The sequence below is a fragment of the Colius striatus genome, chromosome 10 (genome assembly GCF_028858725.1).
Source record: "Colius striatus isolate bColStr4 chromosome 10, bColStr4.1.hap1, whole genome shotgun sequence".
Lineage (NCBI taxonomy): Eukaryota > Metazoa > Chordata > Aves > Coliiformes > Coliidae > Colius > Colius striatus.
The window spans coordinates 8,744,577-8,758,973 of NC_084768.1; the positions used below are offsets into that span (position 1 = coordinate 8,744,577).

Here is a 14,397-nt window from a genome sequence, read left to right on the forward strand (position 1 = left end):
TGTTTTTTCACTGCCATAGACAAAAACTGTGAGGTGTTTGAAAACCTTATGCAATCCCCAAATTTAACCAGCTTCCGGAGGAGGAAGGAGCAGCCCCTGCCATGCCACTCGTCTTCAAGTTGGTTGGGGCCATTGCTGTCCTCGCCATCATTTTTGCTTACTCGTTGTAGGTGCCCTGTGAGTGTGGGGAGGGAGGCTCTGCGATGTGCAGGAGGGGGCTGGTCAGACACCCACTGCCGTGCTGCAGCCTTGTGTAGCCCAGCACTGGCAGGAGCCCTCCTTCTGTCTGGCACAGCTCCACAGCAGCCACCCCACGAGCTCAGAGTGCACAGAGCCTGCCTGGCCGCCAGAATAATGCCTCAACACCCGCTCTGCACCTCCCAGGGAGCCACTGCTAGGCACAGCCAAGGAAACTGCTCACATGCAGGATAAAATCCAGTCCCCTTCCCTGGGCAACACTTTGACTCGGGGGGATGTACCAGTTTTCCCATCACCTGTAACCCATCCGAGCCACCCACTGGCATGCTTACATGCCAAGTAGCAAAGGTGCAGCAGGCTTCCTAACTGCATAAAGGTGTTGTAAAGTGAGACAGGCGTTGGTCCCATCACTGACAGCACCGCATCCCCCTGCGTGTCACCAACACACACACACACGTTTGCGGGCGGCCTTGTGCCCGCGGTGCAGCTCCAGCTCCGCAGCAGTATGAGCTGCATGCAGACACACCTGCATATGTGCACAGCCACAGCAGCACAGCCTCACGCAGGGGCTGTGCCACCAGCATGGCTCACAGTGCTCACAGCAGCACAACTCAGTGCCGCCTTTGTCACCTGCAGAGGATGGCTGGGGGGACTGGGGACCCAGAGCAGTGACAGGGTGTCCTGGCCACAACATGCAGTGTCCTGAGCAGTTTGTTCTGCCAAAATCTGGAGCGTGGTCATATCTCAGCTTCCACAACCAGGAAGTCCCGAGGCAGGATGGCATCATGAAGTGCTTACAGAACCCAGGGAGGGCCTTGCGGAGGGCGGGCGAACCTGTAGATCATGTCTGGAAGAAGCACATCTTGCAACAACTCATCGCAGCCACCCACGGGAAGCACAGGGACAGCCATCTCCGAGCAGCACAATCTGTAGGCTGCACATACCCCTGACAAGGTTTTGGCCCTGTGCCCCTGCCACCACCACACCGTGGGACATGGTTGCCTGGAAAGTAGCCATCATCGGTGCTGGTGCCTCTGGCCTGTGTGCCCTGAAATGCTGCCTGGATGAGGGGCTGGAACCCACCTGCTTTGAGAGGAGCCGGGACATCGGGGGCCTGTGGCGCTTCGAGGTGAGTCCCATGGCGTGCCAGCCTGCTCTGCAGTGGCATGGATGGGCTTGGGCTGGGTCCTTGGCAGTACGGAAGCGCTGCTCCCTGTTTTACATGCATGTGGCTGGGGTGTCTCCACGGACCACCGCAGGAATCACACCCTGCTGCGCTGTCCCTGCGGTGCCAGCTGCTGTGCCGGGCACACGGGACCTGTCTCCTTCCCACCAGCAGCAGGATGAATGGTGCCTAAGGGCCTTACCCCAGGGCTTGCTCCCCCAGCTCAGCCTTCCCCCTTTCCACCCCTCCCTTCCCGGTCTCATCCATCCCTTCCCCTCAATTTGCTCTTAGTCCCTTCCCTACCCATCCTGGTCTCACCTGACCCTGCTGCTGTCCCAGACACTGTTCTGTTCAGCCTTTCCCTGCCAGTCCTGGTTGTGCCTCTCCCTGCTCGTGTGCCGCTTGCCCACACAGAGGCACAGAGCAGCGTCCTCTATGCCATAGCTCTCCCTGCCCTGGGGGAAGCCTCCTTTCTGCCCTCACCTAATAAGGCTGATGACTTTTCCCCTGGGACCCACCAAGCAAGAAGACAAGCTTTCCCACCGTGCCCTGATCAGAGGGTGAGAGAGCCAGAGAGGCTGCTGGAGCAGCTGGGCAGAGCCCTGCAAGCAGGAGCAGCCGCTCAGCTGGAAGCACCAGAGCTGGTTCAGCAACCAGCAAGACGGGATGTAGCAACTGGGGCAATGGCACCACTGGCAGCTTCAGGAATGTGCTGCCTCAGCTGGGCTGGGAGTGGGAACAGGGAAACTGAGGCACGGGACCCCACAGCCCGCTGTCGCCACTGCACATAGCCCCTGCCAATCCAGAGCGTCCTCCTTATTTTATAGGGTGGCCAGTCATACCTGCTGGGCGCAGGGACGGGCACTGTGAGCACCCATGGCTTAATCCTGCAGCCACAGGCACCGTGGGGTGCCAGGCAGGGTGGGCAGGCAGCCCTGGGGGCCCTGTGCAGCGCCGAGCCGTGCCCCCTTCCGCAGGAGCACCCCGAGGAGGGCCGCGCCAGCATCTACCGCTCCGTCATCATCAACACCTCCAAGGAGATGATGTGCTTCAGCGACTTCCCCATGCCCGAGGACTTCCCCAACTACATGCACAACTCCAAGATCATGGAGTACTTCCGCCTGTATGCGCGGCACTTCGGGCTGCTGCCACACATCCGCCTCAGGGTGAGCGGCGTGGGGGCGTGGCGGCGCGGCGGGGCCGGGGGGCGCGGGGGCCTGACACCCGCCTGCCCTCCTGCCCAGACTGACGTGTGCCGCGTGGCCAAGCGCCCCGACTTCGGCGCCACGGGCCAGTGGGAGGTGGTGACGGAGAGCGAGGGGAAGCAGGAGACGGCCGTGTTCGACGCCGTGCTGGTGTGCACTGGGCACCACAGCGAAGCGCATCTCCCGCTCAGCACCTTCCCAGGTACCCTCCCTGCTGCTCTTCCTCCTGGGCCCAGCGTTTCCCAGGTGCTGCCCTGCCAGCTTCCCGCCTGATCCCTCACACCTCTGGGACCACTCTTCCCTGCAGCTCACCCGCTCAAGCTGCTGCCAAAACCGCCTCCGCAGGTTAACGTGCCAGGCAGAGCTGCACAAGCACGCTGCTGTCCCATTCAGCTTGGTGGTCTGTCCTTGGTGGCTCTTGCCAAGAGGGTGTCACCTCTTCTGACCAAAGTGTGATCTGCGCAGCTGCCACTGCTGCCAGCTCACCTCTCCCACCAGAGACAGGATCCCCAAGGCTGCCGGCCACACACGCACCAGGCTCTTCATCTCCCCAGCAAGCCCTGAGGGCTGGGTGCTGGTGGTGGCTTTCTCCTCTGGGTGCCAGGTAAAAATGTCTGGAGGGCTTTCAGCTGTGGAGTGTTTTTGGCTGGGGCATGGGCTGGAGCACACCCATCCCCAGGGTCTGGTTGGATGGCATAGAGCCCACTGCTCCTCTGTCCCTAACACCTGTCGCCTGTGGGAACCGCAGGATTTTGGGATGGGAGCGTGGAGGTCCCAAAGCTGCAGCAGCATTCTCAGAGCCACGCTGAGCATCTCCCTGGCTGGAGACGCCAGCACCTCTCTGGGCACCGTCGCAGGGCTGCATCACTCCTATTGGTCATGCTAGTCCCGACTTGTCACCAAAAAAGGGGGATAGCCACCCCTTACCCACAGCCCTGCCAGGCATGTCTTTCCTCTCTCTTCCAGGGATAGAAAAGTTTGAGGGCTGGTACATGCACAGCCGGGACTACAAGAGCCCACAGCTGTTTACAGAGAAGCGGGTGGTCGTGGTTGGCGTGGGGAATTCAGGCATCGACATCGCGGTGGAGCTGAGCCGCACAGCCAAGCAGGTATGTGGGAGCTGACAGAGCTGGAAGGCTCATTTGGACCTTGGGGGGCACTGAACAACCCCCCACGGCTCCCCTCCCTCCAACATTTGTCCACCAGCACCCCGTCCCCTGACTGTGCTCCCAGGTCTTCCTCAGCACCAGGCGTGGGACCTGGCTGCTGCCCCAGCTGGTGGAAGGCGGGTACCCCTTCGACTTCTGCTACATCACCCGCTTCCTGAGCCTCGTCCAAAACGTCTTGCCTCAAAATATCACTCATTTCATTCTGGAGAGACGGCTGAACGCCCGCTTCAACCATGCACTCTACGGCCTGCAGCCCCGGCACCGGTGAGCGCGCCAGCAGCACCCCACGTACCCATCCCGGTGCTGCCTGTCCCGCTGCCTGGGCACTGCACAAGGTCTGTCTCTGTCTTCCAGGGTCTTTGACCAGCACACCACCATGAATGACGAGCTGCCCAACCGCATCATTTCAGGCAAGGTGCAGGTGAAGCCCAACGTGCAGCAGTTCACAGAGACGGCTGCCATCTTTGAGGACGGCACCAGGGAAGACATCGACGCCGTGGTCTTTGCCACGGGATACAGCTTCTCCTTCCCCTTCCTCGAGGGCTGCGTGAAGGTGGTGGAGAACCAGCTCCCCCTCTACAAATTCATGTTTCCCCCTGAGCTGGAGAAGCCCACGCTGGCTTTCATTGGGCTCGTGCAGCCTCTGGGTGCCATCATGCCCGTCTCCGAGCTCCAATGTCGCTGGGCCGCCCGTGTTTTCAAGGGTAAGCAAGGCAGTTTGCAGGGACACAGCTCGGCTCCCCTGGCCAAGGCAAGTTGTTCATCTGGTGGCATCCCCTCACACATCATTTCCCTTTGCTCAGCTTTTGATCCTCCTTTCTGTCCTCACGGGGACAGAAATCAACGTGGCATTTTGCAGCGAGCCTCGCAGCCATCCTCTCTTGCAGGGGCCACTAACAGGTCTCATTGCCTGTAAACCACCATCTCCCTTTCCTTTCCTGTGTCACTTTCTTCTCTCATGCTTCCCACTTTGCTCCTGACGTGGTGGCACATCTCCATAGCCCCAAAGGCTTCCATGTGCAAGCAGAAGCCAGGCTGGGCTGCAGAGGCAGCCAGACCATGGCAGAAGCACAGCCCTCTCCAGCTACACCCTCCTCTTCCCCAGGGCTGCAGGGCCTGCCGCCATCCGCTGACATGTTGGCTGACATTGCACGAACCAAGAAGCACATGGCCGCACGGTAAGGACCCTGCACCAGCACTGCCCCTGCCACCACCCCCGAACCTGTGTGCTGAACCTGCCCTCCCTGCCCACAGGTACGTGAAGAGCCGGCGGCACACCATCCAGGTGGATTACATCCCCTACATGGACGAGCTCGCCTGCCAGCTGGGGGTGAAGCCCAGCCTGCTCACCCTCTTCCTCAGCGACCCCAAGCTGGGGCTGGAGGTGGCCTTCGGGCCCTGCACACCGTACCAGTACCGGCTGCGGGGCCCGGGCGCGTGGGCAGGTGCCAGGGAAGCCATCCTCACACAGCGGCAGCGCGTCATCAAGCCTCTGCAGACCAGGGCCGTGCACCCGCCTCCCCGCTCCAGCAGTGTGCCCCACATCTTTAAGGTCTTCTTCAGCATCGGTTTGATTGTGGCCACCCTTGTCTATGTCTCGCTCTCTCCTTAGCCTAAAATGAAGGAAACGGCAGGTCCTCCCTGCAATCTCTTTCCTTTTATTTGAGTGTTTCTGTAGCCTTTTGCTGGGTCCGCCACCATGTCAGGAGGCACGGAGAGTTCCTTGGGAGATGCAGCCTGGTCCTTCCTGCTGTGCTACAGCCTCACCAGTTCTTGGGGGTAGCTGTGAGGACAGGCATCACTCCCCTTCCCTAAATCCCTGGCCCAGCAGCTCTGCAAGCTCTGCTAGCAGGTCAGGTCAGCACAGAGGCTATGGGGGAAACAGGACCTTGGGAAATGAGCATTAAATGCTGTCCCAGGGACCAGGATCCACACTGTGCGCGCTGTCTGGTGTCCTCCCGAAGCTGTCTGTCCCCCTGCCCACACACGGCCTGGCCAGCCCAACGGCAGCATCCCGCCCACTTGCAGCGCCCAGCCGGCCACGCCGCAGCCCAGCCCCGCAGCCATCCCGCAGCCATCCCGCAGCCATCGCTCACCCCTTCCCCGCCGCTCCCTGCCCTCAACCAACATGGCCGCCCGCTGCTGCGGCTGCGCCTGAAGCCGCGCGGCCCTCAGCCGGCGCGCCAGGCCGACCGCCCTTAACAGCAACGGGCGAAGCTGCCCTCAGAAAACATGTCGGAGCCCGTGCGCGGGTCCGGGGCGGGCCCGGGCGCGGGGGCGGGGAGAGGCGCGGCCATGGCGCGGCGGCAGGGGCGGGGCGGCGCGGCGCGGGGCGGCCGGCGGCGGCTGACGGCGGCCGCGGGGGGTGTCGCCATTTTGGACGGAGGCGGAGAGCGGGGCGGTGGCGGCGGCGCGGGCAGGTGCGGCCGGGCCGGGGGGCAGCGGCCGGTGTCACGGCGGGGGTGTGTCCGCCGCGGCGGGCCGGGCCGCGGGTGGGTGCGCGGGTCAGCGGGCGGGAGGAGGCCGCACGTCGCTATCAGGCGCTGCTGGGGGAGGCGGCGGGTGAGGCTGAGCTGGGCTGTCCCCCGCCGGTCACGCTGCGGTGCGTGACGGTGGCCGGGACCCCGCGGCCGGCCCGGAGCCCCTCCGGAGGGCCCTGTGCCCTGGCGGCGCGGCCCGCTGCTGCTCAGGGCCGGCGGGGAAGGGCAGCGGGCCGGGCGAGCCGGGACAGCGCGGCCGCCGCTCCACGCTGCCCTCATCCCAGCCGGGGCACGGGCCAGGGAGGGAGGTTCGCCTCTGCCCGCTGTTCCAGCTCATCCCCGTAACCTTACGGCAGCCTCAGGGCCGAGCTGCTCGGAAAGACGGAGGTGGAAGAGCCCAGGAGAATGGGGCGTCCCCGGGCAGCTCCAGCAGCGGGAGGTGACAGCTGAGGGTGCAGGACAGAGACCCCCCCCATCTCCCCAAAATAAACCCTCGGGCTAGCTGCCAGCGCTTCCCCGTGTGAGTCACCGGCCGGCTGGGAGAGGCAGCGAGCCTGACACAACCAGGTGCCCCTGAAGCCCGTTTCACGTGCCGTTGTCAGAAGCCCCGTGGGGAGCTGCGGCCGGGTGGCACTGGAGGGGCCTCGCCAGCCCCGCTCCCTGCAGCCGGCCCCCGCCAGAGCGGCAGCGCTGGCACGCTTCGCTCTGGGCAGCGTTTGCAGCGGCGGCTTCCACCGGGACGTGCCTGTGCCACCCTGTCAGAGCACACTGCGCTACAAGGGCGGTCTGAAGGAAGGCGGGAGCGCTGGGGCTGCACAAGTGAATCTGGTGAAGCTGGGCGCTGCGGGCTATGCTGACAGCTCTCTGTCCCAGTGCGGCCCGCGGGGTCTTGACTGCCTGGGGTTGTGGGTGCCACACGTGGGAAAGGAGCCACCTCTTGGGAGAAACCTCAGGAGGCACTTGGAGAGTGTCAGCTGTAAGGGACAGCAGGGAGACTGGATTCCCTTGGGAGAAAGGAAAGCTTTCACATCTGTTAACACCTACTCGTGTCTTGGTAGAAGGGGATGGATGTTCAGCCTTTGTTCCCTGTAGGTGTGAAGTGAGAGCGCCTTAGCAGAGATACTGGAGAGGAGGCTCCTCCGCAGCAGGTCTAGTGGCACGGGGGTAGGTTCTGTGAGGAGCCTGCTGAGCCTCCTCCTGCAGGGCAGAGGGAGATGTCAGAGCAAGTGGTGCAGCTCTTCTGACCTGGATCTTCAGGTCCACGTTATCCTCACTGAGACGAGGTGGGGGTACAGGTTAGCTGCCCTTTTGAGCTGCCTTTCAGCCCTTAGGATTTAAGAAATACTTTAGTAATTGCTCCATAATGTTCTAAAGCCTGGCTTTGGCTGGCAGCCTTGCCTGGCACCCTTCGTATAACTTGATCTTCTAAACAAATCCCCAAATGTCACAATTAAGCACATGAAGCAAGGCTGGCCGTCCTCTTGCCTTGCCCTGCAAGAGCCTGTGGCCAGCACAGTAAGCTGAAATCTGCAAGACAAGCCTGGCAAGGGGGTGAGAACCCCAACCTGTCTTGACTGCTGGCAACTGGGTAGGGCCTGAGGAGTCCCGTGTGGCTTGTGGTGGCTTTGTTGTTTGTCCAGAGAGGTGTGCGGTTGGCACTGGATGGCCAGAGCTTCTGTTTTGCCATCTCCAAGCTGGGTGACAGCCCATCTCCAGCTGCAGGGAGGCTGGGATCACCCTTCCCTCACCATGTGCCTCCAGCTGAGCAGGCAGAAGCCAGGCTGCTGGGGCTGGCTGGTGAGGCTCACGGCGAGCGGGCTCCTCGCTGTGCCGCAGCTGGCAGGGTGGCTCGCCTCCTGAATCAGAAGGGGATGCCATCAAGAGCTCTGTGCAAACACCACAGGCACTAGCCCCCACACCTTGGCCAAGCTCCAGCTTGGGCGATTCCACTCGGCCTCTTCACATGCTGCCCGTCGCTTCTGCCAGGCGCAAGCCTCCGCTCCTCTGCCCGCAAGAGAGCTCTTGGAGGCTTGTTGGGAGCTGTTAAAACAGCTGCTACTTTCACTCTCTGGCTGCTTTCTTGATGCTGTAGGGATTTGTCTGTAGAGCCTGGCTCTGATACTGTGAAAGAGGCTCTGTCAAACACCAAACAATTGGTTTGCCAATAAAGATTGGCTTTATTTTTCCCACCAGCCCCTCTGCCACACTGGCTGATTTGGGCTTGTGTGGGATGCAGTGTAACTAGTATTGAGTTTGAAGTATCAGAGTTACCAACTGAACTAGAATGATTTTAGGATTGCTGTCAGTCTGCTCCAGGAAAGAGCACTGGGAGTTGGTGCCGACGCTCCTCTCCTGGCTGCTGGAGCCCGTGGGTACAGGCACAGGCTGCTGTCCTCTCCTGGCTGCTGGAGCCCGTGGGCACAGGCACAGGCTACTGTCCTCTCCTGGCTGCTGGAGCCCGTGGGTACAGGCACAGGCTGCTGTCTTCTCCTGGCTGCTGGAGCCCGTGGGCACAGGCACAGGCTACTGTCCTCTCCTGGCTGCTGGAGCCCGTGGGTACAGGCACAGGCTGCTGTCTTCTCCTGGCTGCTGGAGCCCGTGGGCACAGGCACAGGCTACTGTCCTCTCCTGGCTGCTGGAGCCCGTGGGTACAGGCACAGGCTGCTGTCCTCTCCTGGCTGCTGGAGCCCGTGGGTACAGGCACAGGCTGCTGTCCTCTCCTGGCTGCTGGAGCCCGTGGGCACAGGCACAGGCTGCTGTCCTCTCCTGGCTGCTGGAGCCTGTGGGCACAGGCACAGGCTACTGTCCTCTCCCTCTCAGGGGCTGCTGAGTTGCCATGGGGAACACCACCAGTGAGCGAGTGTCTGGGGAACGCCATGGCTCCAAGTCCCACCGCTCGGATGGCTCTGGGACCCCTCACTCCACCAAGGAGCACCCACACAAGATCATGGTGGGCAGCACTGATGACCCCAGTGTTTTCAGCTCTCATGACTCAAAGGTAGGGACTGGCTGCTGCTTTCTCTGAGGCCTTGGCTGGGGCTTCAGCAGGAAGCGAAGATGGTCCTGGTTGTCTCTGTGTCTCAGTCAGGCTCTGGGATGTTTTCTTTGCTCAGATTTCTGGGGACAAGGAGTTTGTGTCGTGGCAGCCAGATCTAGAGGAGTCGGTGAAACCATCCCAACAGGCTCGTCCCACTGTCATCCGCTGGGCTGATGGAGGCAAAGAGGTCTTCATCTCTGGATCCTTCAACAACTGGAGCACCAAGATCCCACTCATCAAGAGGTAGTCAATCCCCCAGGTCACTATGTTCCATTCCCTTCTCCCTGCTGGCTTTTATTCCATTTGCTCACCTGGCCTCTCTCAGTTCACCCAGGCTGGAGGGTCCAAGCATAAATAGGTAGTCAGCTGCTTCTGGGGGTGGTGCTGCAGTGGTGGTGGGAAGTTGTGAAACAGAGAGCCAGGACAGGATGAGCCACTTTGCTTGGCCAGATGGATGCCACGCAACAGCTAGTCCTGGCTGCAGAAGCTGTCAGCTCCTCCCTTGGCTATGGCCTTACCCCATGCCTGGTTGTGCTGTTGGCAGTGAGGATTGGTTGGTTGCCTCTCATGTATCTTCCTGCTCTCATCATGTTCTCACTGTTCCACAATACATCTGTGATTTCTGTGGAAACACTGTGTAGGACAATGGGCATAATCTCAGAATCAGAGTGGTGAGGGTTAGAAGAGATCTCTAGAGCACCATCTAGAGATCTCCAGCCCAAACACCGGCTAAAGCAGGTTCCCCTTGATCGGGTCACACAGGACCATGTCCAGGCAGGTTTGGAAACCTCCCGAGAAGGAGCCTCCACACCCTCCCTGGGCAGCCTGTGCCAGGGCTCCCTCACCTCAGCACCAAACTAATTTCTCCTCCTGTTTAAGTGGAACTTTTGGTGTTCAAGCTGATGTCCATTACCCCCAGTCTTGTCAGAGTGCCTCAGACCAGTGCTCCTGAGCAAGCCTAACCCTGCAGGATGGTGCTGGAGGGGAGAGGGGCTGGGCAGTGTGGGAAAAGGACTGTTTTCTAGGCCACGGTGGAAGAGCAGCACCCAGAGCACCAAGAGGGTAATGCTGTTGCACAATGTCTGTTCTCTCTGCACAGCCACAATGACTTTGTTGCTATCCTGGACCTTCCAGAGGGGGAGCACCAGTACAAATTTTTTGTGGATGGCCAGTGGGTCCATGACCCATCTGAGGTAACGCTTGAAGCTTTATCCCTGCATATATCAGCTTCTTCAGGGGACTAGACATAAGAGCCTTTAGACTGGAAAAGACCTTTAAGATCATTGAGTCCAACTGTTAAGCCAGCACTGCCCCATCCACCCAGCACCACATCTACACATCTTTTAAACACTTCCAGGGTTGGTGTCTCAACCACTTCCCTGGGCAGCCCGTGCCAGGGCTCGACAACCCTTGTGATGAAGAAATTTTTTCCTTAACATCCAGTCTAAACATCCCCTGGCACAACTTGAGGCCATTTCCTTATGTCATGATGCTTGTTACTTGGGAGAAGAGGCTGATCTCCTCCTCACCACAAACTCCTGGGTAGTTGTAGAGAGCAAGAAGCTCTCCCAAGTCTCCTTTTTTTCCTGGCTGAACAACCCCAGAGCCTTCACCTGCTCCTTATCAGACTTGTGCTCTGGTTACATGACATAGCTGCAGCAGAGGGAGAGCAGGAAGAGCAGAGGGTGTCTACCAAAATGAAAAGGGTACCTCTGTCCCATGAGTCCTTTCAGAAGCTGGTTCCTCTGGGCTTAGAGATGCTGTATGCGGGTGTTGGCGAGACAGAGGGGTAGAGAAACACCAGAAGGCCTTTAAATCCCTTTGAGAATTGGGAAAATGGGCTGTGGGGTCAGTACTCACAGGTTCTCCAAACGGAATCATGGGGTAGCAGCATGGCAAGGAGAGGACACCGAGTAAAGGGAAATCCTCTGTGGGCAAACAGCAGAGATCTGCAAGCACAGGGCAGTTAGACCACGGCCAGCTGTGCTCAGAGGTGATGGCACAGCAGAGACCACCTGGGCCTAGCAGAGCCAGGAAGTGGTGGGTGGGCTCCGACTGGAGGTGGGCACAGGAGGACTCTGACCTTGTTTCTCTCCAGCCTGTGGTCACCAGCCAGATGGGGACAATTAACAACCTGATCCATGTCAAGAAGTCTGACTTCGAGGTGTTTGATGCTCTGAAGGTGGATTCCCTGGAAAGCTCCGAAACCTCAGGTCGGGGTGAGTTTTTGTGGCATTACAGCTTTGCATGTGCTATTTTCCACCTCCTTTGCTCTGAGACTCACTGCTCTGAGGAGGGAACAACTCCTTGAGCAGAGGTGTGGGCCTACATCTGGGAAGAGTAGCATTTGGCAATGTGTCCTCAGCAGCCCACAGCTGAGGCCTTGTCTCTGTGGAGGGGCTGTGCTGATGTAGCTCATTCTGTGCTGGTGTCACCCGTTCTGTGCTGGCAGCATCCCAGAGCAGGGCCCATACCTGTGTGCCCTGGGGCAGCCGCTCTGCAGCAGCAGCTGCTCTGCAGCAGGCAACGCCAGGAGCATCAGCCTGCTCTGTCTGCCCAACTGTGGGTAAGTCATCTGATCTGAGACGGGAGCAAAGTGAGAGCAGGATCCGGGTTATTTTCAGCAGCTGCTCTTCGTTTTCATGCCAAGGTAATTTGTCTGAGTGCTGGCACATCAGAAAGCTCCCTGTCCCCTTGTGCCAGAGCAGCAGGTTAGGTTACTGCAGCCCCGGCAGTGCCGGCTCGCTGTGGAATGCTGGCAGGTACCTCAGTCCTGTCGTGGTCCAGGGTGCCCAGAGTGCCACCTGCCATCTCTGGTACAAACCCCATCTCAGGCAGAGCTCAGCCTCACCTCCTTGCACAGCCTGGGCAGCAGATAACTGCATTGGAAGGAAGGCAGCAAACAGCAGCAGCTCCAGAGATGTGGAGCCCTTCTGGGTGCTGGTGATTCCAAAATGGCCAAGCTTAGATGTGGCCATGAGATTGAACCAGTCCAGCTTCCAGGGACTACTGGCTCCCATCATCCCTCAGAGGGGCTGAGCAGCTACTCAGTCTAGACCTTCCCATTTGCCCTTTCCAGAACCTCCTCACCAGGCAGTCCCTCAGCACCGAGCTGCTTGCTGTTCCCCTGCTGCAGAGCGGGGATGGCTCTGGGACAAGCTGGCTGCTTGCTACAGGGACCCAGCTGTGCTGAGGGCCATGGGGTGGGTACCACAGCATGGTTGTGGTGGGTCAGTGCATGTACCAGCTTACAGCCCTGCTTGGAAGTGCTCAGGACTCACCTGGCTGCTTACTCTGTTGTGAAAAGGCTGAGCTGTTGTTATATGATACATAGCTATGGCTCGTGGAAGACTTGTGCTTGAGAGACCCTGCTGGGTTCTTCTCAGCTTCTTGGGAGCTGCTCTGTACTCACCAGTCCTGCTTTATAGCCATTTCACATGTCCTGCTTTCCCTTCTCTTCAGACTTATCAAGCTCACCACCTGGACCTTATGGCCAGGAGATGTATGTTTACCGGCCTGAGGAGCGCTTCAAATCGCCCCCCATCCTCCCACCTCACCTCCTCCAGGTCATCCTGAACAAGGACACCAACATCTCGGTGAGTACCAGCACAGTGCCCGCACTCACACTGGGCTTGGAGAGGGGGGCACAGGGACTCCCCTCCTCTTGGCTGGGGCCTGGGAAAACCATCACTGTTCCCATGAGCCACAGCAGTGTGGCCCCTGGCACTGCCTGGTGCTCAGCTGGGCTCTGCTCCTGTTCAGAGCAGGCGGTGGCAGCTCAGATGGCAGCTCCCTGTGAGGGCTGTGCTGTCCCCCTGACATTTCCTTTTCCCCTAGTGTGATCCAGCACTGCTGCCTGAACCCAACCACGTCATGCTCAATCACCTCTACGCGCTCTCCATCAAGGTACGAGCAGGGCCATGGGTGAGGGGAGGGGGCTGCTGTGCCCCCAGGAGCCCACAGCCCCCACAGGGAGTAGGGGAATGGAGATGGGGCGCAGGGATCAGAGGAGCCCAGTGAGCACAGCTTGGCTGCCCATCAAAGTGTGGCCTGCGCAGGGAGAGTTTGTGGCCTCCTTCCCCGCAGCAGCCCTGGGCTCTCGTGCTGCATCCGAGACCCTGCCCTGGCCCTGCACAGGCTGCCAGCCGTGCCCGCCTGGCCGGGGCAGAGCTGAGTTGCTGAGGTGTGCCTGGTGCCTCCGCAGGACGGGGTGATGGTGCTCAGTGCCACGCACCGCTACAAGAAGAAATACGTGACCACGCTGCTGTACAAGCCCATCTGAGGCAGGCCCTGGCCGCCGCCCGGACACCGACGCCGCTTCGTCTGCACACGCTGGGCCACGGGACTGTGTGAGGACTGGCCGCTGGCCCCAGCCTCCCGCCTGGCAGGGACGCAGCCCTGGCAGCGAGCCCAGGGCTGCTGGGGCCTGTGGCACTGTCCCATCTGGTGTGGTTTGATTTAGCCCTTGGTCTTTGCCCACCTACAGCTCCCCTTGGCTTCTGCAAGTCTCCGGGGCCACTTTTGCTGCTCACCAAGACCAGCCTTTCCTCACGCCCAACACAGAAGAGGCTTGACCCTGCCCGTCCTCTGCAGCCAGCAAGGGTCCCTCTGAGGCAGCCCTGGCCTCCTGGAAGGGGTCCTACCTGCTGACTCTCGAAGGCCACCTTGATCCCCAGGGCCTCTGGGACACCCCAGCCTGCCCGCTGTCCCCCAGCCCTGGCCGTGGGGCTGCCCCCCTCCTTCCTTCTGCTCCCCAGCTTTGAGGAGGGCTCTGGCTGCAGCCCCAGCCCCTCTGCCAGCTTCAGCATAGAGGCAAGGGGAGGGGGGCACAGCCACGCTTACCTGCTGCACCAAGGCCCCCGCTGGCCCCACCAAGCAGAAGCACAGGCCAGGGGCTCCTGCCCTGGAGGGGCCTGGCAGGGCCCCCCGGGCCCCTCGCACCGCCTGCTGCCGAGCAGCCACACCTCACAGGGGGCTCTCTATTTATTACAGTATTTATTGTTCTCGGTGCTGCTGGCCTCGTGTTGGAGGGGGATGGCTCCAAAGAATGGTAGGGCTGGGGGAGGGTGCAGAGCTGCCCCTGGGGTGCCCGGGGAGCCATCCCTGGGGGCAGAGAGGGTTGTGGCCCCCTGCGCTGCGGGGG

General features: G+C 60.6%; 2 protein-coding genes across 4 annotated transcripts; both read left to right on the forward strand.

Moving 5' to 3' along the window:
- Window positions 1-1,041: 1,041 nt before the first annotated feature.
- On the forward strand, window positions 1,042-5,349 carry LOC104562073 (flavin containing dimethylaniline monoxygenase 5). Its single transcript, XM_062003469.1, is given in 9 exon segments — window positions 1,042-1,076; window positions 1,078-1,327; window positions 2,341-2,529; window positions 2,608-2,770; window positions 3,535-3,677; window positions 3,802-4,001; window positions 4,092-4,441; window positions 4,843-4,915; window positions 4,992-5,349. Coding segments are annotated over 9 exon segments (1,761 nt in total).
- A 757-nt stretch (window positions 5,350-6,106) lies between these two features.
- On the forward strand, window positions 6,107-14,263 carry PRKAB2 (protein kinase AMP-activated non-catalytic subunit beta 2). 3 transcript variants are annotated; one of them, XR_009819357.1, is made up of 9 exons: window positions 6,107-6,157; window positions 9,038-9,215; window positions 9,331-9,497; window positions 10,354-10,447; window positions 11,353-11,473; window positions 12,717-12,850; window positions 13,092-13,160; window positions 13,459-13,603; window positions 13,741-14,263. XR_009819357.1 is itself a non-coding variant. In XM_062003627.1 (8 exons), the coding sequence occupies exons 2-8, from the start codon at window positions 9,054-9,056 to the stop codon at window positions 13,534-13,536; spliced, it is 825 nt and encodes a 274-aa protein (XP_061859611.1). In that variant the 5' UTR covers window positions 6,107-6,157; window positions 9,038-9,053; the 3' UTR covers window positions 13,537-14,263. The 3 variants fall into 3 exon arrangements, 2 of the variants coding, with proteins under 2 accessions (XP_061859611.1, XP_061859612.1); XM_062003627.1 differs by having other exon boundaries at window positions 13,459-14,263; XM_062003628.1 differs by having other exon boundaries at window positions 11,353-11,467; window positions 13,459-14,263.
- The last annotated feature ends 134 nt before the right edge of the window (window positions 14,264-14,397 follow it).